Source organism: Populus euphratica, unplaced genomic scaffold (assembly GCF_000495115.2).
Source record: "Populus euphratica unplaced genomic scaffold, PopEup_1.0 scaffold68.1, whole genome shotgun sequence".
Taxonomy (NCBI): Eukaryota; Viridiplantae; Streptophyta; class Magnoliopsida; order Malpighiales; family Salicaceae; genus Populus; species Populus euphratica.
Genome location: NW_011499901.1, coordinates 581,003 through 603,839, shown reverse-complemented (window position 1 = coordinate 603,839; position 22,837 = coordinate 581,003). Strand labels below are relative to the sequence as shown.

General features: G+C 32.1%; 3 protein-coding genes across 9 annotated transcripts; 1 reads left to right on the top strand and 2 right to left on the bottom strand.

The window, feature by feature from the left end:
- Positions 1-1,781: 1,781 nt before the first annotated feature.
- On the top strand, positions 1,782-3,632 carry LOC105132851 (small nuclear ribonucleoprotein Sm D3-like). The gene is made up of 5 exons (XM_011036580.1): positions 1,782-2,018; positions 2,752-2,804; positions 2,910-2,976; positions 3,083-3,139; positions 3,295-3,632. Exons 1-5 carry the CDS (start codon positions 1,860-1,862, stop codon positions 3,355-3,357), a joined length of 399 nt encoding a protein of 132 aa, XP_011034882.1. The 5' UTR covers positions 1,782-1,859; the 3' UTR covers positions 3,358-3,632.
- Positions 3,633-4,002: 370 nt separating this feature from the next.
- On the bottom strand, positions 4,003-12,065 carry LOC105132850 (BTB/POZ domain-containing protein At2g30600-like). 3 transcript variants are annotated; one of them, XM_011036577.1, is made up of 13 exons: positions 11,717-12,065; positions 10,378-11,282; positions 9,879-10,208; positions 9,091-9,321; positions 8,578-8,739; positions 7,924-8,136; positions 7,795-7,842; positions 7,642-7,700; positions 6,845-6,998; positions 4,896-4,970; positions 4,735-4,815; positions 4,487-4,555; positions 4,003-4,376 (listed from the first exon to the last, which is right to left on the bottom strand). In XM_011036577.1, the coding sequence occupies exons 2-13, from the start codon at positions 11,161-11,163 to the stop codon at positions 4,158-4,160; spliced, it is 2,427 nt and encodes an 808-aa protein (XP_011034879.1). In that variant the 5' UTR covers positions 11,164-11,282; positions 11,717-12,065; the 3' UTR covers positions 4,003-4,157. The 3 variants fall into 3 exon arrangements, with proteins under 3 accessions (XP_011034879.1, XP_011034881.1, XP_011034880.1); XM_011036579.1 differs by having other exon boundaries at positions 6,845-6,977; positions 11,717-12,062; XM_011036578.1 differs by lacking the exon at positions 11,717-12,065 and adding an exon at positions 11,621-11,709.
- Positions 12,066-16,598: 4,533 nt separating this feature from the next.
- On the bottom strand, positions 16,599-20,046 carry LOC105132849 (cyclin-B2-4-like). Of its 5 annotated transcripts, none has more exons than XM_011036571.1 (12): positions 19,758-20,046; positions 19,514-19,574; positions 19,280-19,412; positions 18,980-19,036; positions 18,819-18,870; positions 18,571-18,723; positions 18,359-18,484; positions 17,981-18,070; positions 17,660-17,881; positions 17,470-17,568; positions 17,197-17,378; positions 16,599-17,107 (listed from the first exon to the last, which is right to left on the bottom strand). In XM_011036571.1, exons 2-12 carry the CDS (start codon positions 19,566-19,568, stop codon positions 16,963-16,965), a joined length of 1,314 nt encoding a protein of 437 aa, XP_011034873.1. In that variant the 5' UTR covers positions 19,569-19,574; positions 19,758-20,046; the 3' UTR covers positions 16,599-16,962. The 5 variants fall into 5 exon arrangements, with proteins under 5 accessions (XP_011034873.1, XP_011034874.1, XP_011034876.1 ...); XM_011036572.1 differs by having other exon boundaries at positions 17,197-17,375; XM_011036574.1 differs by having other exon boundaries at positions 18,980-19,033.
- Between the last annotated feature and the right edge of the window lie 2,791 nt (positions 20,047-22,837).

The window sequence follows — 22,837 nt, the reverse complement described above, 5'->3', positions numbered from 1 at the left end:
GAGGGTGAGAAAAAAATTAGCTAGAGAGATAAAATTTTCAATTTGAAGGTTTAATTAAATTAAAAAATAGCTTTAATAAAAGAAAAAAATAAAAAGAGTGATTGTTAAACTGTAAAAAACAAATCAACAAAAAATTTAATTGAATAATGAAAATGAAAGAAAAAAAATCTTCAAAAAAAATGTGAAGGAAAAAATTAGAAACAATAAAAAAGGGACTACAATGAAAAATCAAATATGTGAGAAATCGCAATTGATGATTAGAATAAAAATAATAATAAAATTTATAAATAAATAAAAAACAAATTAACAAATTAAAAGAATAAAGAATAAAATTAAAAAGTAAAAAATAAAAAAGATAAGGATGCACATTACCTGTCATAAAAGAAAAAATAAAAAGAAAAAATCAAACAACTATTGATAACAATCTAATCACCATCAGCTGTCACACGCCACTCTAGATAGAAGAGAACATAATGAAACATTTAGAAAGACGATGGAAAACTAGTTGCATCTATCAGGTGGTGTTACATGCGTTACCTAAATATTATCCACGTGATAAGACTTGTCAAGCACATTTTAATAGTTTCAAGTAGTGAAAAATCCAAACAACTATAAAAAATACCAAAATACCTTCGAATGATAAGTTTATGTTTTATCCATTCCAATGTTAAAGATGTGACTGAATTGTACATTAAAATTTAAAAATCTTAAAATATTTTTATCTAACAATATAATAACCTTTTGACTCAACGAGCAAATATATATTTTTATTGTTTAAAAATTTATATAAAATTAAAAAAATCTTTGGTCAACAAGTTTATATTTTATTGATCAAAGGCAAAAATAATATTTTTATGATATATATATAAAAAACATAAACATCCTTACCTAAAAAACTTCATTTTTTTAAAATTAAAAAACAACAAAGTAATTTTACCATTGTCCAATACACATTTTATTGAAAACTGAATTACGAGTAAAATATTAATATCATTTAATATTTTTAGACAATGAAAGTTTTTGGATCATCTAAATTTATCTTAATAGAAATTTCACACCCTCTAATTTTATCTAAAAGCAAAAGTTGATGGATGTTCATGAGAGTTTTTGTTCAAACCTAGTTTTTATTAAATAAAATACATATATTATGAAAAAATAAAAATATTTTATATTTTTCAGAAAAAATAAAGAAACTACACAATTGGTTTCTTTTATCTATATCAACGTCAATTCTTTACTTTTAAAATTATTTAATTGAAAACCTGAGTTATTTTTAAATCATCAAGTTATATTGAAATATTCGTGTTTCTAATTTATTTGACATATATGATTATATAATGACACTTGATGACTGAAGGGTATCTTAAATTTTTAATATAATAAATATTATATTTTTAAAAAATATATCCATTAGTACAAATAAAAGTAAAAGAGACAAAAAACTGGTATAAATCATTACGAAGATTTTAACCACTGAAAATATCATGAAATCACAATTTGCCGCAAAAGAGTCCGATGATCGGATGGCAGAGAGTTAATCATCAAAGTCTTCATATCGACCTCTGGTTCTCAAGACCGAGAGACCTTCTTCTACAGCCGTTTGCTTTTATGATGACTACAGCTGTTTACATGTAGTCTTCTTAGCAAGCCACGTCAAGAACCGTAAAAGGGATGGTGCAGTCACGCCACCTCAGGACTTAATCTCTGTTATTACGAAAGAGTCCCTGTGTTCACTATAATGGCAAATGTACCCTTACTTGCTATAAATACAACGCAGGATTAAACAGGGAAAGGACTGGGTTGCTTGTCTCTTGGGGTTAATTAGGGTTTTGCACAGAGAGAGAAGAAGAGGAGGAGCGATGAGCAGAAGCTTAGGGATTCCGGTGAAGCTACTACACGAGGCTTCCGGTCACATAGTGACGGTGGAGCTGAAGAGCGGAGAGCTTTATAGAGGAAGCATGGTAGAGTGCGAGGATAACTGGAATTGCCAGCTCGAGAGCATCACTTACACTGCTAAGGTACCACTTCTTTTATTTTATTTTTTATCCATGCTTACGAAACCTTAGGTTTTGCGGCTGTAGAGTGAAATTACGAGTTCGAATCCTTTTCGTTTACTGTTTTGTGAAACTCCGGGATCTATTGCGTGAGATTGGGAAAAGTTTCGTGGGCATTTTGAAAATTTGTTAACCAATGTTAATGTTTTGTTGCGGAGGAGAGGGGAAGGAAGTTGTGACCTTGAAAGCCTAAATCGAGAAGGTTTTCTTTGCCGGCTTTTTTAAGTGCTTTTTACAGGTAATGACGTGGGATGATTTTTTAATCATGCATGGACACGCTATGCTCTCCATGAATTTGGAATGTATTTGCTATTAACTGTTTAAATTGATGAAATGGTTATGATGTGATGTTAAATAATGCTGTTGCTGTTGCTGTTGCTGCAATGGAATGTGAAATAAATTTAGTTTAAAGTGAAGTTCATCAGTTATAAAGATTTAAATGAAAACTTTCAGTTTTGAGATGGATGGATGGATGCAGATGTGGTAATGCTTAAAGATTTTAGAGAGCTGATTTTAATTGCCTGGCATTTGGTTTTTATATTGTCCGTAGCAATCAATGTTTTGATTTTCGATCAAGCTAATCCATTTGAATTGTTGTCTCTTTGGTGCTCGCCGATGCAAATCTCTTGAGATTGGATGCTATGGCTATTGTATCTGGGTTTCCATTGGTTTTTAACTTTGGTCTTCCACGTGACAGGATGGGAAGGTCTCACAGCTTGAGCATGTTTTCATTCGTGGCAGTAAAGTCAGGTAGCCAGTAATATCCTCAGTAAAGCTCATGTAGTTATTGAGACAGTTTGTTGGATTTTCACATATTGACAGTAATTGGTTGATGATAATGTGAAATTTAAACAGATTCATGGTCATACCTGATATGCTAAAGAATGCACCCATGTTCAAGCGTTTGGATGCTAGAATCAAGGTATCTCCCACTTTGCGAGCCCTTGTATTCTATCGAATGAGTCATTTTTATCGAAGGAGTCATTTTTGTGGCAATCTCTAATTAACCATTTCTTATGTGCTTGAAGGGTAAGAGCGCATCGCTAGGTGTTGGCAGGGGAAGATCTGTTGCCATGCGGTCCAAAGTAAGCATTTTGCTGTCATCGATATCTTAAATTTAATTCCTTTTGTAGTCTTTTGAGCCCAAAACACTTCAACAGCTTTGTATTTCAGATCCTCCAACTATTTTTATTTGTGGTCAGCTTGTAAGGACTAACTAGCGGTTCTACTCTTCCTGCAGGCTCAAGCTACTGGTCGTGGAGCAGCCCCTGGCAGGGGTGTTGTACCACCTGTCAGGAGGTAACCGGCGAGTAGTTAGGATCCCTGTTCTTCAATCAAATTTGGTGTATAAGGTCGTAGTGCCTTTTGAGATAATGAAAAATGAGCCCTGGATTATGAGTGACATATCTCTACTTTTATGCATGTGTTCAATTTTGTTATTGGATAGTTTCTTCTAGTGATATGATGACCAGTCAACTTCATATGCCAATCATGGGGGAAAGCATGTCTCCTCGAATGCGTGTTGTGCCTTGTAGATGCTTATGTTCTTATTTTTATCCACTGTCATCTTTTTGGTTCTAGCATTTTGGCATAAAAAATCAATATCTGCTCCTCAGAAATATATTTTGATCTTGTGTTGAAAAATTGAATGCATATCTACAGTTGACTGCTAGATGCGGGGAGCTTAAAACTCCTCTTCCTGTCTTTTCATCCTTTTGGCACTGCTTGGATGATGTACAATGTCGATTTAAATAATTTTTCTTGAAAAAAATTGTGGAGCCGACTCCGCAAGATTTCACCTCGAACCGGATTATTGACTTGCCATGTTAAAACAAATCCAATTCAGGCCAGGTCACGGAGCATACCTGTAAAGCCAGGCTATACAGCTGTGTTCCCACCCTTATTCCTGTATGCAGGCACTTAAATTTTAATATCGGTACGCAGGAACTGTACAAAGGTGCAGTAATGAGTTTTTTTCCCTCTTCTTGTTTGGTTACAGCAATGGATGGATGCATTTTATTGGACGGGAAGGAGCATTTATAAATACCATAAAAATAAAAAGAAGCACGAAAAACGGAGGCGTGCAATCCCATAATCATCAAACTAGTGGAAGTAACCATAGAGTTCCAAGAAGCAAATGCACAAATTGTGCGGGTTCGAGCCATCTGTCGTGGGACCTGTAAGAAGAACCCTGAAGAATCTAAATGGAAGTAGAGCTTGTGGCCCGGTTATGGGCCACGATGCAAACTGACCAGCCTTGCACATTGTCTGATCGTTCTCGTGCACTCTCAAGTTTGTCCAGGTCTTCCCATCCAGTGAACCCTGGAAAGCAATAAGTAAAAATGGTGGATCACTGGCATTTAATCTGTTTAATATGATTTAAGATAGGGTAACCCTTTTGGAGAACTGAACGGGGATGAATGAACTTGTACCTGCAAATTCCAATATCGTATGAAGGCTCTTGACCCATCTTGTCTCAAAGTGTAGTAGTTGCACATAAGCTGCATCAATCACAGCAGGGGGAGTGAGCAGGGGGCTTAGATCTCGGGTCGAAAACTAAGTTGGAGGCTGACTGTTTCATGATTGTTACAATATTTCCTCTGTTCGCTTTAAGATTTTCAGAAATATAGCTTGTTAGAAGAGGATTTTGAAAAGGTTGCAATGAGTAGAGGACAAAAACCTGATGATCTTGGCCGATGTCAATCATCCACCATGCATGTATTTGTCCACCTTCCACACGAGGCCCAGCAAAGCACGTTCCCTTATGCACGAAAGGCAACTCAATTACCAAAGAAACACACTATACATAATATATGTTGCGGACATATCATTCATCCTAACCTGGTAAGTTCGTGACACTAAAGCCTTGGGGTCAGTGTATCTCGAAGGGGGGCTGCTGGCAGTGATCGTGATTCTCTGGAGCATTCAGTTAGAGGATAAGCAGCGGTTTATTGAATATGTTTCATGTAAGTGTATATAATTACACGTAATTTTGTTTATGTAAATATATTTAATTTATTAATAAAAATTTATTTAATATTAATATTCATCAAATATATTATTAATATATCAAATATTTAATTAATAAATTTAGAAGTAAAGATAAAATCCCAAGACAAATATTTTTCTTAAAAAATTAAAAAATTATTATAATTAAAAATTTTTTATTGTATTAAAGCATTATTTTTAAATGTTCTTAGTTAATGCTTTATTAAAACTGGACATTAATTAGAGTTAATATGACTAATATATATTATATCTTTTTTTTTATTAAAAAAATAGTTATTCTCATAAGTTAATATATGATAAATATCTAAAACTAATATGTAAATGTTTGTCGGATGACACGTATATTAAATTAATTCGTGTGAGAATTCCATATGAAAAGATCACTTGTGTATATGAAAAAACTTGCATGACAGTTGTGTAAGTAATCTTTTAACTTGAAGTCATTAAGTTATATTATATGAAGAATATTATGTTTTGATTCTGCTATACATTGTCCTTGTCAAGGATAACAAATTGACAGATGTTAGGTATAACATAAATTATATAAAAATATTTGAGTAATATACATTGTCCTTGTCAAGGATAACAAATTGTCAGATATTAGGTATAACATAAATTATATAAAAGTATTTGAGTAATCGAGAGATGATTCATTATCCTAAGTAAATTAAAAAAATACTTCGCATGTTTTCAGACGATATTGATTGTAAATCCTTACATAAGGTGAAATGAGATTTGAAAAGAGTTTCAAATCTTATTCAAATAATCAATAATTATGGTATTGAAAACAAACATGATTTAACATAATAAACACATTATATGTTATAATGTCTAAATCAAAACATTATTAATGAAAGAAAAATAATTATACTAAAAAACTGATTATAAAAAGGTTAAGTCAAACCACTTATAACTTTTTTAATATTTGAGGGATCATGACATGTTGCTAGATATTATATTTGATTTTCAAATATAAATCAATTAATTGTTAAATTGATAATAAATTAAATTGTTTAATTTATTTAATCCTATTTTATTTAGAATTATAATATATATTTAAACCAACTTATTAGAAAACCTAATACTTCACACGTATAAGAATTATTGGTTAGAAATTAAAATGAAATGATTAATCAAGTATAACTTGATTGTAAATAATTTTTTAAAAATTAAAGACTAGAATGTAATTAATACAGGGGATTATAATTCTAAATCTTAAAACAATTAAGTAAGAAATTGATTGAAAGTTTTTCTAAAATTAACCTAAAATAATATATGTGATATTATTGAAGGGATAAATTAATATTTTACTATTTATTAAGTTTTTAGGCTTTTTCATAAATAAAATATCACATTTCTTATTTCCTCCAAGGTGTGATTAAGTGAAGGTGAGTAAATTATAATAACTAAACACTTAAAACACAAAAGAAAAGAACTAGTATTTTAAAGTATAACAATCTCTCTTTTCTAAAAAAATTTAGAGGAATTATCGCTGGTGGTTCATATAGATTATCATTAGAAACCAGATATTTGAATGACTTATAATTTACAATAAATCAATCTTACAATAATTATTTAAAGTTAAAAAGAACATTTAATCTTTAAATAATCTTCGTATAAATCCTTAACAATTTTAAATTTATCTAATAAAATCTTTAAGACTCTTGAAAAAATTTTAAATTTATAATTTTCACTAAATATATATATTTCAAGAAACCCAACATTTCACTGGTTTATCTATAGATACTTCCACAATATATATATAGAAACACAAAATTCACCTTCGCCAAAAGGGGATTAATCCACTGATGTTCCCCGTAAGATGTACCAGCAAAGTAGAGTACTCCATTGCTGTCACCATCAGATATGTACTGAAGCTCCTTGTAGCTAGATCGCCTATGTTGAAACCTTAGGCTACAAAAATAAGACAGTTGTCTACCATTTTATTATGCCATCGCTCATCAACAAAGCATCACCTCAGAAGCATGGAATTAAAAAGTAACCACTTTAACATAGAAATTACATAAGCTAGTAACATGACTCAATAGATTTTCACTCTCATTTCACTTTGACAAGCCCCCAGTTTTATTTATTTATTTATTGGCGTTTGTGTCTATTAGGCAAACAAACCCCTATGGAAAAAATCACATTTACCATATATTTATCACATTTTATCAACACAACCCAACCCAATGGGGACTAAATTATAAACAAACTATAACAAACTTACCCTATAGAACAGACTATATAGTTTACAACTCATTCCAACTGGGTTAAATTGAAAAAAATGTGGCCATTGATGATTTTTTATTTTTTAGGCAGTGGCTCATTCGCCAAATTATACAAACATAGGAGCTAAATTGGGGAATTTTGGTAGTAGTTAAGAACCTCTACTACTCTAGTGGAGCCAATGAATAATAATCAGCTGCCTCCATGCATAACTTGGATTAATTTGGACAGATATCAATCTCCACTATTGGACAGGTTAAGATAAAAAAGGATCAAAAGGCTAGGCCAATCTTACAACCAAGATCAAGACACATGAACGTGAAAAGTGAAACTAGCATCTTATACTTACTTTTGTTCATTCCCAGGCCTTAGGGATTCGAATTCTACATAACTGATGCCTTCTCGCACCTGTGACATTAGCAAGCGTCAAATCTAGATGGTGAAAATGAAAAGCAACATTTTTTCTCAAAAATCTCAACTCTTTTGAAACAAGATAACTTACAAGATCGTGAAAGATGGGAACATGCCTGCCTAGGTTGCTCTGCCCCAGCTGCAACGTGATAGCAGGAGTTCAGGGCACAATTCTCAATAGATTGGCTAGTTGTTCTTTCCATATTCAAAGCTTACTTACCTTCTTAAGCAAGTCATGTGGCATCAATGGAAATCGCACAAATGGCAAGAAGTCATCCAGGGATTGAAGCCTGTCCTTGAAAAGGAAGTCAGGAGTTGAAAGTGCAAGTAGCTCAGATACCTCCTCCCATCCACACAATTCTTTAGCTCTCATACCCCACATGAATATTGCGTTGAGGACTCTTTCTTCAGATGTTACAGTTAGATCTTGATGCTGCAAAACCCATCCTTTGTTATAGAGAATGTTTATGATTATATTATTTGCCAACAATCACAAATTGCTTTTAGGGAAGAACTTATCAGAGTAATGTATTTCACATGTTATCCTCAGTCCATTTAAATTTAAAACAACTAAAGCACGACTATGAAATTCCATCTCCAAAATCCTCTTTTATCCCATGTACTGAGTTATCTAATCCACTCATTCCTTTGCAACTAATGAGCAACATAGCAGCAAACCACTACCATATCGTGGACCTACCTCCACTGTCAAAAAGGAAACAGTATTCTACATACAAAGAGCTTGCTCTTCCTAATTTTTTGGACCATTCAATCCTGGATTCTATTGGCAGAGCACACTTGTATTGACACAGCCTATAAATCCTCTAATCAACCCCCAATTTCAAAGCTGTCAATTTGAAGAATGAGAACCAACCTGAATGATATTGCTAAAATTTGACTCATCTAATAAGATGAAGTCAAGGCTTGCGGTGGTACAATAATCGAAGTGCATAGCAAATTTCCTCTCGCATGTTTCTTCAATGAGTTTACATGATGGAATTGATGACACCGCTTGAAGGATTGGACATACTGAGTCCTGCAACAAAAGTTCAATAGTTAGCTTCATCAGCAATAACCAACTACATTCCCAAATCTGTCTGCTTCATCGTCCATTAAACTTGTGCATAATAGAAAACACTTGTTGTATGACCTTCTTCCACTAGGAGAACTCCATCCCTGCATATAATATGGACATGAAAGGTATCAATATCTTTTAATTCAATGTCATAAAGGGGTCACTTCTTTTGTTTTCAGAAGCCCGAAACCACAAGTCACTTCTCCTTCTTTTAATTCTAGTCAACAAGAAGCATACTGTAACAACAAAACAAAGATATGATTCTACAAAAATTTTCTGGATTAAATTATTAGTAATATAAGGCTTAGCTACCTCAGAGAGACACTCTAAAAGTGTTTTGCAGCATTCTTGGTAAAGGTGAGTGACCCCAAATTGATCAGCTAACAAAAGAACCTGGAGTAGCAAGGTTCCAAATTCCACAGAATCTTCCAGGCTTAGCACTCCGCTATACAAGAATTCAAGCATGACCTTGAAGGCTTCAGGTGACACATCGCTTAAGAAAACCTCCGAGGAGCTACTCTCACTCATTCCATTTGTAAACATCTGCCAAAGCAACTATTTCCTTTAGTAATAATCCATCTGATTTGGAAAATCAATAGACCAAAGCACTGATAAAAAAAATTCAGGATAAAACCCCAGTAGCAATGAACACAAATGGCATATATAGACCATCACATATTTGGTCAGCCACTAGGTAAAATGTTTTTAAGGTTTGCCTTGGGAGCATATGAAGTTTCTGTTCTATGTGTACTAAGAGACTATCTCATCCAGTGTCAATACCAATGAAATGTAAATGTTTCAGATAGATAATTATTAAATACCACCACCAACCAATATTGAGCTGAAAAGTTGAAAACATGTATCATAGTTTAAAATCATCAAAAGACCTTTACAGAAATATCCTTACATCATTTTATTTAAAAATATTACAACAGCTCTATAATTTCTTGGATATCAGTGCACACCGGTCAAATTCATTTAATAAGGTATTACTGAATTATCAGTCCCTTTTACCATGAAATACACTTTCATAAACATTTCCAAAACATGCTATACAGAGGACATGGAGACACAACAGAAGCTAGATGAAGATGGCTCACCTTTGAAAATGGAACACTCCATAAACTTAGAATGACTTTGTGAAGTTGAGCAACAAGACCATGACCCTCAATGTAAATGTTTATGTCACTATAGTCTCCAGTCGACTGCAACTGCTTAAGCCTTTTCACATTCATAGGTAGTTGAGAAGGAAAGGCCATACGGCAATGGGGCTGGAAGCTTGGATATGATAATTCCACACTCTTACCAGAGTCAAATAACTTCTTATTCAGTTTAAATCGTTCTGCAGTTTCCTCACACTGCCTCACCAGTGGCATCACTTCAAATTGTAAGCTCAGAGCCCGCAAAGAACCAAGTTGCGCCTCTGAAATCTATATCAAAGAGGGAACACCAGTGAGATTAAACAGCCCAAGAGTAACTAGAAGTGATGCGGTAAGCTAGATTCATTCTTAAAAGAAATGATCATGACAATAAAACAAAAGGCGGAATCATCCTCAATGAAGATGCATAAAATCTGGAAATGTGGAGCGGTGATGATACCTGTGTCTGGCCAGTGTATATATATTGAAGAAGTGCATGAAGAATTGGATATGATATGTTCTGGAGCTGAATAACATCTTCATTTGGCAAGCTCAAAGGAAAATTACCAGATGCTTGTAAGATAACCTTATGAGCTGGGACATGTCTTCTGTCCTTGCCAACAATGAACAATACATCAGATAATTCCCAACTCTCAAGAAAATTTTCAAGTCCCCATTTCTCATAGCTCATCTGTTCACCTTCTAGCTCCTCTTCCTTCCCCTCATATTCTCCGGAGTCAACTTGCTTCCATAGCAACATATGATTATTTGGTAATGGCAACACGTTGACATTTCTATACCCGACATGTTTATCCCAACAGCTAAGACCAACATACCGAACACTACAGTTTGGGTTCGAATCTAACCACTGAAACACAAGATTCTGAAAAGGGTATCTCCCTTTGCCAACACTAATCAACCCATCATAAATACAGATCCAATAACTTTGAAAAGTGGAAGAGCAGCAAAGCGCAACTCCCTCCTCATCAACAACTGTTTTGCCATCAACCTCAATTTTCAATCGGCGATTCCTATGACTCCCAAGAATCACAGTATAATGAGGACTGTTATCCCTCTTATAATGGTAGTGTTGGCTTCCTACATTCTCCCTAAACACCACTGTAACATCATTGTGAGCAAAAGCATCAAAAGTCACACAGCCTCTTCCTGCTTCCCTAAATTTCAAATCTTTTCTCCAAGCACACTGAAATGGTGCTACTGTGAGAAACTTCTTCTCTTCTATCATCTCTTCCTTACTATTAAACAAACCGCTAGCCCACACTCAATTGACGCAATTGCACTATAGAATAAGCAATACTTATCGGAGCCTCAAGACACCAAGAAAAGGGCCCCCACCTTACCTATCTGATAAAGAAGACATGAACAGTTGCATTAGATTTTAAACACAAGTAACTGGCTAAAAAATTTTCATAGGTCAAATAAAGAAAACCCATCAAACTCGATCAAATCATGACATATTTATAGTAATAGAAATTTGAATTAAATAAAAATAGTAGTAGTAGTAGTAGCCCAAAATAAATTATCCAGAGAGAAAGCTGGAATCTGCCAGAGAAACAACCAACCAACTTGACAAAAAATCTGAACTCATCATCAATCCTACACCACATTCTTATTTGTAAGACAAGAACATACATAAAAAAATCTTTACAAAAATTAACATTCCCCTAAAAAAAAAACCATACCGACAAAAGCCCGTGAACATGAATGATGATAACTAGCAACAAAATATCAGAGTCAATGTAAAGGTGGTTTCTTTTTTTTTTCCCCTCGATTTTTACCTGGTAGAATATTCAAGAAACCATCTTTGTCAGCAACTTGAACACGAAATGTAACGAGAACCAGACAAAAGAAAAATATATTTTGATCAACTTGAAAAGGATTTAAATCTTATGAAAGAGTGAAGTGGTGGAGTGGGAGATTTTTGTCTTGTTTTTGTAAGGATTAGGCTGCCACTTGGATTATAGGTAAATGGTGGCTGTAGAGATTGTTTGAAAGCGAGACGTGGCACTGAGTGCTGGGCAGCTGGGTGTGCGTGCTTGGACAAGGATGCTTCTCTCATATTTGCAATCTCCCCCCTGACATGACAAGGCCAGCTAGAGTTCAGGGATGAGAATTGAAACTGCCTCCATCAAAGTCATGTAAAAATAGATATGGAGAGATTTTTTATGTAAAAATGAATAAAAATACCAACATAAAGAGAATCTTGGTATCCCTCGACTTGATATAATTGTATACTCGATTTTACATATATAGTTTTAAAATATATATCTAAAATAATTTATGCAGCTATTTTTCTAAAATTATCTTAATTTAGTTTGTTTATTATACATACACACACACATATATATATATATATATATAATTTGTATACCTTAATAAAAATTAATTCTAAAAAATATATAAATGTAGCCCATTGAAAATGAATATAAAGGTGGACATGAGATTAGAAACCTCAATCTCTTTTCATGACACTTCATTATCATTTTTAATGTTACATGTTTATGATAGTATGATGATCATATTTTTAGGTTAGGAATCTATTCGGTAATGGGAAAAGAAACAAAAAATTCTTATTTTTTATTAGAAAAAAGAAATGGAGTCGTCATCTAATATTTTTGTCATTAAAATCTATAATTGATCTTAGAGTTTGGATAAAAAGACTGGTTGTGTATAAGAAAGACGTATCACCCCTAGTATATCTTATATAAGGTAAGTTATATTGTTTATTTGTCTGATATAAATTAAGATATTATTATATTTTCTAGTTATTGGTTTATCTAAAGTTGAAGAAAAATCATCATCAGTAATGAGATTTGTATCTTATTAGGTTAAAATCTAACCATTTTAGAGTCAAAATATATTTTTGTATTTTGAAATAAAGGATTTTTAGCTTTTTAAAAAAAAAAATTGAGATTTTTTTAGAGAAAAATCAAGTATTTTTTAATGTTAGTTTTATATCTTACAGTATAAGTCTATAGTCCTATATTGGGTAAAATTGCTAAAAAAAAAAATATACAAGGGACCCATAAATAATTTTAAAATAATCCCTGAATTTTTTTAGAATTTTCTAAGCTTTTTAAAAGGGCTTATTTGACTAGATATTAAAATAAAAACAAATTAAAAAACTAAGAGAAAATTATAAAGGTGTGTTTGTCAAATCATCCTTAGCCCAAAGAGCTAGACTAATTAGGCTTAAGGTGCAATCTTAGCCTAGCTGATTGGGTCGGTTAAAGGCCCAATTATTTTTTATAAGAATGAGCTAGGCTAGGCTAAGAGTTCATCCCGTATAACTTGGTCACTGGTCCAACTCAATAACCAAGCTATAAAAAGCTTGTAGAATATGAATTAATTGACATTCTGCAATGTTTTAATAGAAGAAGAAAAGATACAAATGAAGGAAGAGAAAGTAGAGACCTTGCCTAACTAGAGGAGAAGTGCTACTAGTAGCGTCCTTGGTGACTTTAGGTGGAGGCTGGCATGGTTGAAAAAAAAGATGAAACAAATAGTTGAGATGTAGATGAGTTGTTGTTGGTGTCAGGAATGGAGAATGGTTTCTTTTTAAAGAGAATGAGAGAAGTATTCTAGTGTCTTCAACAAATTCAAACTGGTAGGAATGTCATTTTTTGGTCTTTTTTTTTTTTTATGTCAACATGAAGCATCCTTATTTATAGGGCATGAGGGAGGTGGCTTGGCTCCTATTTGGAGCCAAGTCTCAACCATTAAGCTTATTGGGATTAACCACAACTCTTAATGCCAAGCCAAAACCAATTAGTACTCTTAAACCAGGCTATCAAAAGCTAGTCGAGTCAATGGTTTTGGATCGATGTTGGAGTGGCTACATTGGGAACCATTCAGTGAGAATCGTGCTTGGAGATAGTATTGTTGCAGAAGGTAAGGGTGGTGTGTGTTTATCTTGTGAGAAGTTGAAGACAATCCATAATGCCTCGTAAATTGATAACATTTTTTAATTTTTATTAATTAATTACCAAAATGATGTCATTTTATTTAAATGAAATGACATTGTTTTAGCACTTTAGATTGAAATTAGGTTTAAAATCTCCTCTCTCAATCTCATTCCTTAATTTTAAATTTATTTAATCAAGTTCTTAATTAAAAATGTAAGTCATTAAAAGGATCTCAAAAACCCACTAAAGCACAAATACTAGAATCTTTCAGAAAAATGGATTCTTATTCGAAGAGTGCATAATTGCATGAATAAATTCACACTAACTCATCAATTTGGGATCCAATTTAAGATGTTTTTTAGGACGTGTGAGGAAAGAATTAGAATGTAATAATATTGATTCATACAAATAAAAAAAGAAAAGGTTCTATATTGATTCAAACGTTATAAGGGGTAGCAAAATAGGAAAAAACAAAGATTTCACATTGTACGTTTGATCAAAAAATCAATCTGATTTATTTCATATCCTTCGCTCAATGAGATAGTGAGTCGGATTCTACAATATCAAACCTATGAGACTTAAGGTATGACAAAAAGGAATAAAAAAAAGAGAGGGAAAATAATAAATATAAATATAAATAAATGAAAAAGAGTTCATATTTCAAATAAACAAATTCAAACTTGAAAAAAATCTTTCTAATTCTCGAAGAATGAGGGGAAAATGGATTGATTGAAAAAGATCTCTTGTTTTTATTCTTATTATAAGATCATGATTGGAATTATATATGTTTGATAAAAAGAAGAATTTTCTCTTTTGAGAATAATAATAATAATAATAAAAAAAGTGTTCAATTGGAACATGAAGACGTGACTAAATGGATGGAGGAAAAAGCTTTTAGACCGATGAAAAGGGTCTAATGACTTTGAAAGAATTGAAGGAGAAGTCATACGAGGTGAAAATATCATGTACGGTTCTATAAAGTAGTAATAAAGGTGACTTATCTATCAACTTTTTCGTTATCACCCTTAGAAAACCAAACTCTGCCTTATATAAAGTTGTTAAAGTATGATTAATCTCTAGATTTGAAACCACTATTATATACTTAATGTTGGCCATAATTCGTGAAAACATCTTGTAATCTTAGTAGGAGAGGGAAGACTTTATCCAGTGTGAGATATTACATTGTTTGAAGAATCCTAGATGTTGTCAGAGGAAAGAATCGTCAATAAGAGCGTTTTAGTGTGTTGTAGATTCTTATCCAAGACTTATTTCATTTGATGATGCCATATGAATTGCTAGAAACATATAAAGTCTATCGCTAACCCATTAACAAAAGTTTTGTAAAGGGAATGAAATAAACTACAATAAAATAAAAGAACTTCTTTTTAAAGAGATTCGATTTGGAACTATTTTATATCCAAGGTCCAATAGTGGAATAATTTCATAGGTTTTTCTTGACTTTATTTGTGTCAACAAATAATTTAAAATGTCTTAATATTTTTTAGAGAAGGTCTCAATCAAATAGCAATGATTTGAAACACATTTTTTTTACACTATTTCAGGAACCCAATGACTCAGTTGCATGGATATGAAAAATACAAGATTTACAATCCTAGCAGGAAAAGAAGGGAAATGAATACTTAATTTAAAGTGAGTGAACAAAATTCTATACTCAATCTCATTATACATATAGAATTTTATAGAAAGATGTATATCTTGGAGGGAGGTATCATTTCTTTCAAGATTTACCCTACAATATAGGGTAAAAAAGCTAAAATAAATAATTTTATTAGCCTTTTTATAAACAAAAAATTGACTAGTGACAATCCTTGCACATTTATATCACATTGAGATACCATAGAAAAAAAAAACTACAAAATCTGATTCAAATTATCATAATCAATTAGTTAACATGTTGGTTAACCGTATATTCTGAAATATAAAAAAAATTATTGGCATATTAAATTTTTTATCGAGTTATAAAAAAATTGAACAAAAGACAAACAAATTCACTATTTGTTTTACACCAAGTAATGCATAGAGTAATTTATGATATGATAGTAAAAGCAAGATGTGTACGCAAATTGACACAACAAGTTTTCATTAAAATAGGATTTATACAAGGAAAAATATTTATTATTTGTTTGTTATCATGAGTCTGAAAATATCTAGGTTGGGATGTAGTTTTCAAATTAAGTTTTGAATTAGTAGATATTGCGGGAGATATGGTTTTCAAATTAAGTTTTGAATTAGTAGATATTGCGGGAGAGAATACACTAAACAAAAAAAGACCCATAAAAACAAGTAAAGTTTTTGCTCATTTTTGTTAACCCATGAATAAATAAGACATACAAGTTATTATATTTTTATTTTAAAATAAAAAAATATAATATTTTAAAAATATTGTAGAAACAAATTTATTTTATATATTTTGTTTTCCTTACTCCGATCAAATATATTTTTATTCATTTTATACATATATATATTTTTTTATCTAAAAACACTAATCAACACAATTTTATATTTCACGTGGATTAAAAAAAAAGTGCTGCCGAGCTTAAAGAAAGCTGGTAAGAAATGTGCTCACTTCAAGCAATACCTGTAACCTGTACCTATATAAATTATTTGGATCATATTGAACAGAGGATTTCTTGAAGCCTAATAACCGCACAACTTCATTCTTGCTACTTCGCTGTGAAGACGCAACTCTCTGGCTTGTGATGATGATGGCATAAATAACAGCAACACAGCCACATATTCTAACTTAGCCCATCTTCAGTAGAAAACAGCCTGAGACAAGCAAAATCTCAAACCATTCTATAAAAAACAGTAATGCCCATCTTCAATCGCTAATTTCAAATGCGAATGATTCAACGAGAAACATACACAGAAAATCAAGCCTTGAAAACATTATTTTACTCTTGAGAAAGGAAAATGAAAACATCCCTGTTATGTTCAAATAGCATAAAAGAAAGAATATCAACAGTTCAAAGAACTCTAGGCCTTGATCCTCGTCCAGGGGCAACTTCAGTTGCTCTGTTATAACCCCCCAACCCCCAAATTTTACTTGAATAAGGTTAGTCTTTTCATGTCAAATCATCTTATGCTTGTCAGTCCTGCTAAAATTTAGCTTCCAGTAAAAAGTTAGCAGGCTCGTTCTTCACAGCATAACCAAATTTAGAGGTACTATACTTCCGATGTACGCCTGTTAGCTTCCCTGTTCCAGAATTCCTATGAAAATTAACCATAAGCCTTGAACATTCCCTGTATCCCAATAGGACAGAAAAAACAAACGATGAGTCAACAAATGTCGATCTTGACATGTAGATGGAAACAGGTAAAGAGACACTCACCTGATCTGCTCTTCTGAGTAGCTAGTATAGTACTCGTTAGTCTTGCTCCATTGCTTTGTTCCACTAAGAGTACATTGAGCAGTATATATTGCAGCAGCAGCTAACAATGAAGGTGGAAACTTGAGCATGTCATATTCAACGAGGCAGAGCTCAACAATGAAGAATGACAGAAGTTCAAGCTGCTTGAAAATAACAACCGGTTTAATCAGTATTCCACAGTAAAAAAAACCCACGAGTGCAGTTAAATTATTCATGCAATAGACCATTACAAACCTTCGTGTCACATTGTGAAGCCTTTAGGAATCTCCTCATAAAAACATATGGAGTGGGAACAGATAGATTAAATTGTAAGGTGTTCACCATGAGCTTCTCCTGCAGGAATTAAAATTCATATCACATACGCATCAACATTCTGATCATAATGGCAATGACAAAAACAATGACTGATTAAATATTAATATACCATGTCAAGCACTTCTTTTCTGCTGTAAGCTTTATCAGAAATCAGAATGAGATCCTCAACAACTGGAACAGATACTTCTTCATATTTGCATGCAAGTAGCATGGCTGTCACTCCAACGAGCTGGAGTTTCTTTCTCGCTACGGGCTGGACTGCTAGAAATCTATCGATGAGATTGACAGTAAGGTATAAGGTCTCCTCCATCAATTCAAACTTGTAGTGCACCTGTTAATTCCATCAAATTTGTAACAGTTCAGATGAAACCAGACAACTAACTTCAATCTTTTAGGCATTATTTAAGTAATAACAACTGCCTCTGCAAACCTCAATCAACCAATCAATGAGAATGCCTCTCATTCTCTCGTTGATGTCAAATTGCTGTTCCATGTAGTTTGGTGCAACACAGCCAGATATCTGCAATTAATTTTCCAGAAAAAGAGTTAGGTAAGTGAACTGAGAAGGCAAATACTTCAAACGAAAAACCATAACCATACCATCAACAGAGCTATTTTCCATCCAACATGTTTAGACAAATAGACCTTCTAACATGTTTCGTAACATAAAGCTCCACCCTTGTTTATTTAAAATTTCAAAATAAATTTATAACAGCTCCTTTTGGCCTAAATATCTTAAATTAGATAAGAGCAGTGAAGGCTTTTGTTTATTTTTCGCAAATTGTATACGAAGATAGATTCGTGTCACCTCTGCTTTCTTGTAGAAATTGTATAAATCATCAACGTATTCAACTACAGCAAGTGGATTCTTCTTGTCACAGCCATCTATGTCCATGATCGGCTCTTCTTCAACATCTTCCATTTCAACTTCATCCTGTAGGAAACCAAGAAATCAATGGCACCCTAACCAGAGATACAACAGTAACACAAACAAATTCTAAAAAGTTATATTTCAAATACCATCCGGTCAATCTCCTCCAACATTGCCTCTGTATGTTGCACATACATTGGCACAGCAAAGTCATTACTGCTCTTGTAGTCCTCCACATCTATGATGTTACAATCTTCTGGCTCACTAGAAATTGGTTCCAATAGAACTGGTTTTTTTATTTCCTGTTAACATAAACAACTCTCAGTCCCATCTCATAATTTATCCCCGTATATCGAACCTAAAAATTAACAGCAAATGCAATTCTTTTAAAAGGTACCTCTGGTTTATATTGTTGCTGCTGCTTGTTAGCAAGCTGGGCAGCGAACTTCCTAAACAAACATCATGAATTGCACCCAAAAAGATTCAGTTAAAAGATCAATTCATTGACATCAAAAACAGCACCTTCAACATCAAATAAAAGGTCAATTAGTTACTGACCTAGTGATAGGTCGATGCACTGGAATTGGTGGGTTCTTAATACAAATACCTTCTCTTCTAAATTGTAAAACAGACAAAACATTTTCAGAAGTAAGTAATCACAAGACACAAGCAAAAAAAAAAGAAAGAAAGATTCAAACTTTTCATCATTCAAGACCCAGGAAAATCAATTGAAAATAAAGAAAGAAAACTCCACACCACCAAGTGCCTACTTTCTTTACTTTTCCTTCATTTTCTCAGGAACCAAACAAGAGATTAAGATTAAGATTAAGACACTAGTAAGGATTTAAGAACACATACTCCGATAACCCTCTTTTGTTGACAGCACAGGGGTACGGTGGACCTCCAATGATGTTCCGATTAATGTTGCTCAACGCCCGGCGATTAGTTCCTGTCGCCACCGGAAACTTCCCTACTCCGCCACGTAAAACCCCTTCAAAATTGAGAAAAACTAATTGCTTAAAAAAAGCCTTCATTTTTTAAACTAAACAGATAATAAAAATTAAATACAACTATTGGGGGTTTTGTTATTACCTTGTACATTTCCGGGTCCGATCACACCCAGGTAGTTCTCATCGGATCCAGCCATTGTTTTCTACCAATAAAGAAAACCCCATTAATGGGGTTTTGTTAAAACAGCTAAATAGCTATAAAGAAAGTTAATAAAAAGTACATAATATGATTTTTTATAAGAAAAATAAATAAAAGAAAAGAGAAAGACCTTATCAAGAATTAAGATCAAAACGCAAAACCCAGATCATAAAATCAAACAATTCACCTTCGAATTCAAGTATTCTTTTAAGCTTCTTCTTCGATTTGGAACAAAAAACCTTCAAATTCAACGCAACCCTGTTTCCCTTAAAGCACGTGCCTTGATCTTAGAGAGAGACTAGTCAAAAGAACCCCATAAATGGAGCACGATCTCTCTCTCTCTCTCTCCCTCTAATCAAAATCTTTGTGGGTTCTAGAGAAGAAATGCAAAGGAAGGAGGAAGAAAGAAGAAGAGAGATAGAAATAAGAAGACGAACTGAACTGTATGCGAAATTGAGACGCAAATATCGGATTTGTGTCTAAGCCCTCTTCTATATATTTTTAAAACCAACGGCTAGTAAATTCTGACCGTCTGATCTTTTTTTATTGAAAAGTCGCGTTCTCCTGTGCGCCGCTCAACGGCTACCTTGCCATGTGGCCCCTTTTAAAAAATTTCCACACACCTCACTCCAGTACTTGACTCAACTGTCTTCTACTCCTACTATTTTTTTGGTTCCTTATCCTTGCGACACAGCCTTTTTAAGGGTTGGTTGTCTTTAAAGCAAGGGTTTATTACTCTTTAGCCCCACCTTGGAAAATTTTGAATCTCGAAAAATTTATGTCCTGCTGCAAAGCAATGATGTTAAACTCGGCTTTCCAGATTAACTTGTAACTTTGGTCATGTTAAAAAAAAATTATGTGAAAGCTTACCGCTCAAACATGGATAATTTGATGGTTAATTCATGATTTGATTGTTCATATTAAAATTTAAATTTAGTTTGAATTCTTTTTTAAAAAATCAAATAATGTTTTATTTTTTTTAAATAATAATAATTGAAACAGTGTTGTTTTAGATTGATAAATCAAGTTTAATAATTCTAATTGCAACAAAACTAATGTATTTAAAAAAAAAATTAGTGATGATATTCATTATTTACAAGCATTCATGTAAATGTGTGCAGTAGTGCATTAATTTTTAATTTTTTAGCCTGTTTTAAAAATATTTTTTATTTTAAAAAAATATTAAATTAATATTTTTTATAATTTTAATATGTTAATATTAAAAATATAAAACTAAGTATCAATCATATAATAAGATTGTTTTGTCTGTGATGTGTGTGTAATTAACCACAAGCATACAAAACCTAAATATATGTGATTTTAATATCTATGATTTTAGTACGGTAATGATAGATAGGTGACACCTTTCATTTAGAGTCTTTGATACTCTAAGTAGTATTAAAAAAAAATAACACAATACAAAAAATATTTAAAAAAATAATAAAATTTAAAAAATAACAAATAACAAATAACATGTATGATTTGAGAATTGCAAGCATCATACCCGATTTTATCAAATTATAAATTTATTAGATATAAGATTCAATAAAGAGACGTGAGAGATAAGACAGAAAAAAAACTATTAAGACATGTTAGAATTCTAATGATAAAATCATTGATATTATCAAAAAAAAATTAACAAGATAAATCTAATGATACTAAAAAATAATATTAATGATGATAAGAGTGAGCCACGTGAGTAGCCTAAAAAGCAAATGAGTATCAACATTTTTAGTGTTTCGTGTAGTTTACTTTATTCATCATTTGTAACATTATCTCGTGTCATTGAATTTGTTTTGTTGAATCTTTTTTATGATATCGGCAGTTTCATTATTAGAGTTTTGTTACACTTTTAAGATTTTTTTATTTTTTTCTCTTTGTCCACAAATTATAAGGAGGATATAAGAAAGAGAAAAATAAATAAATAAAGGAAACACCAAATAAGGTAATTAATAATAAATCAAGTGCACTAAGGCTTGTAGCCCAGCGATTTTGATAGAGTTTCTCTATCTATGTATCCTGGGTTTAAACTTCAGCATGCACGATTGTCACTCTCGCGGTGTCATACTTGTCTATTAGGCTTGCAGGATGTTCAGTAGATTCTGGGATTAGTCATGACGCGCGTAAGCTGACTCGGACACCTCAAATTATAAAAAAAAATAATAAAAATAATAAATCAAGTGAGTCACATGACCAATTCAAATATACTAGGGTTTATTTATCTTTGGATTGCTTATGTGATCCACTTTAATCCCAATAATGATCTTTTTTTATACTACTTGATTTGTTTCATTAATTTTTTTTAATAATATTAATGATATAGTTATTAAAGTTTTAATATATTTTTATTATTATTATTATTTTTTTAATATTTTATCCACTATTTTTGTAGTTAGTCATATGTACTGTGACTTTCAAACCAAATACATCATCTTCAACTTTTTATATTTATATTTTATTATTTTTCTAAATATTTTTTATACTATTTCATTTTATTATAATTTTTTTACCATGCTAAAACAAAAAATCTCTTGTTCATCATTAATGGACGGGGCATTATATACTACGATCATAGGAAAGTCAGTATCCACGTCATCGATGTGTGATAAGCATTGACTAGATCTTGATTGGATTTCCATCTTGGTGACACTGGTGAATCGGGCGGCCGAGAGACCATCATCATCGATTTGATGACGGAGTTGCAATGCAAAGTGGCCATCTTTTTTTTTTTTTTTTGCCATTCTTTAAAAGGACAATTCGGTCTTCATAAATATAGAGCCTGTAGACTCTGCACAGTGCGTCCCGACAACAGGAGGCCGACAGCCTGGTACAGGCAACGTTTGCAGTGGCTATGATTATGTTAAGAATTTTTTTGTAGATCATAACTTGGTCATTTTAGTTTTAATACATAAAAATATAGTCCTTCTAGTATCATTTTGTATCAAATGATATCCTTGTATTATTATTATTATTATCCATTTACAGTCTAGTTCTTTAATTTATTGTCTATTTCTAAGATATATATATATATATAATTTTTTTTAATAATATTAATAATATAGTTATTAAAGTTTTAATGTATTTTTATTATTATTATTTTTTATTTAATATTTTATCCACTATTAGAAAATATTTTATAATAATATAGTTATTATTATTATTTTTTATTTAATATTTTATCCACTATTAATTAATTAAAAATATAAAAATAATCATTTTCTTAAAGCGCAGCAAAGATACATTAGAAGAGGTGAGAAGATTGTTAAT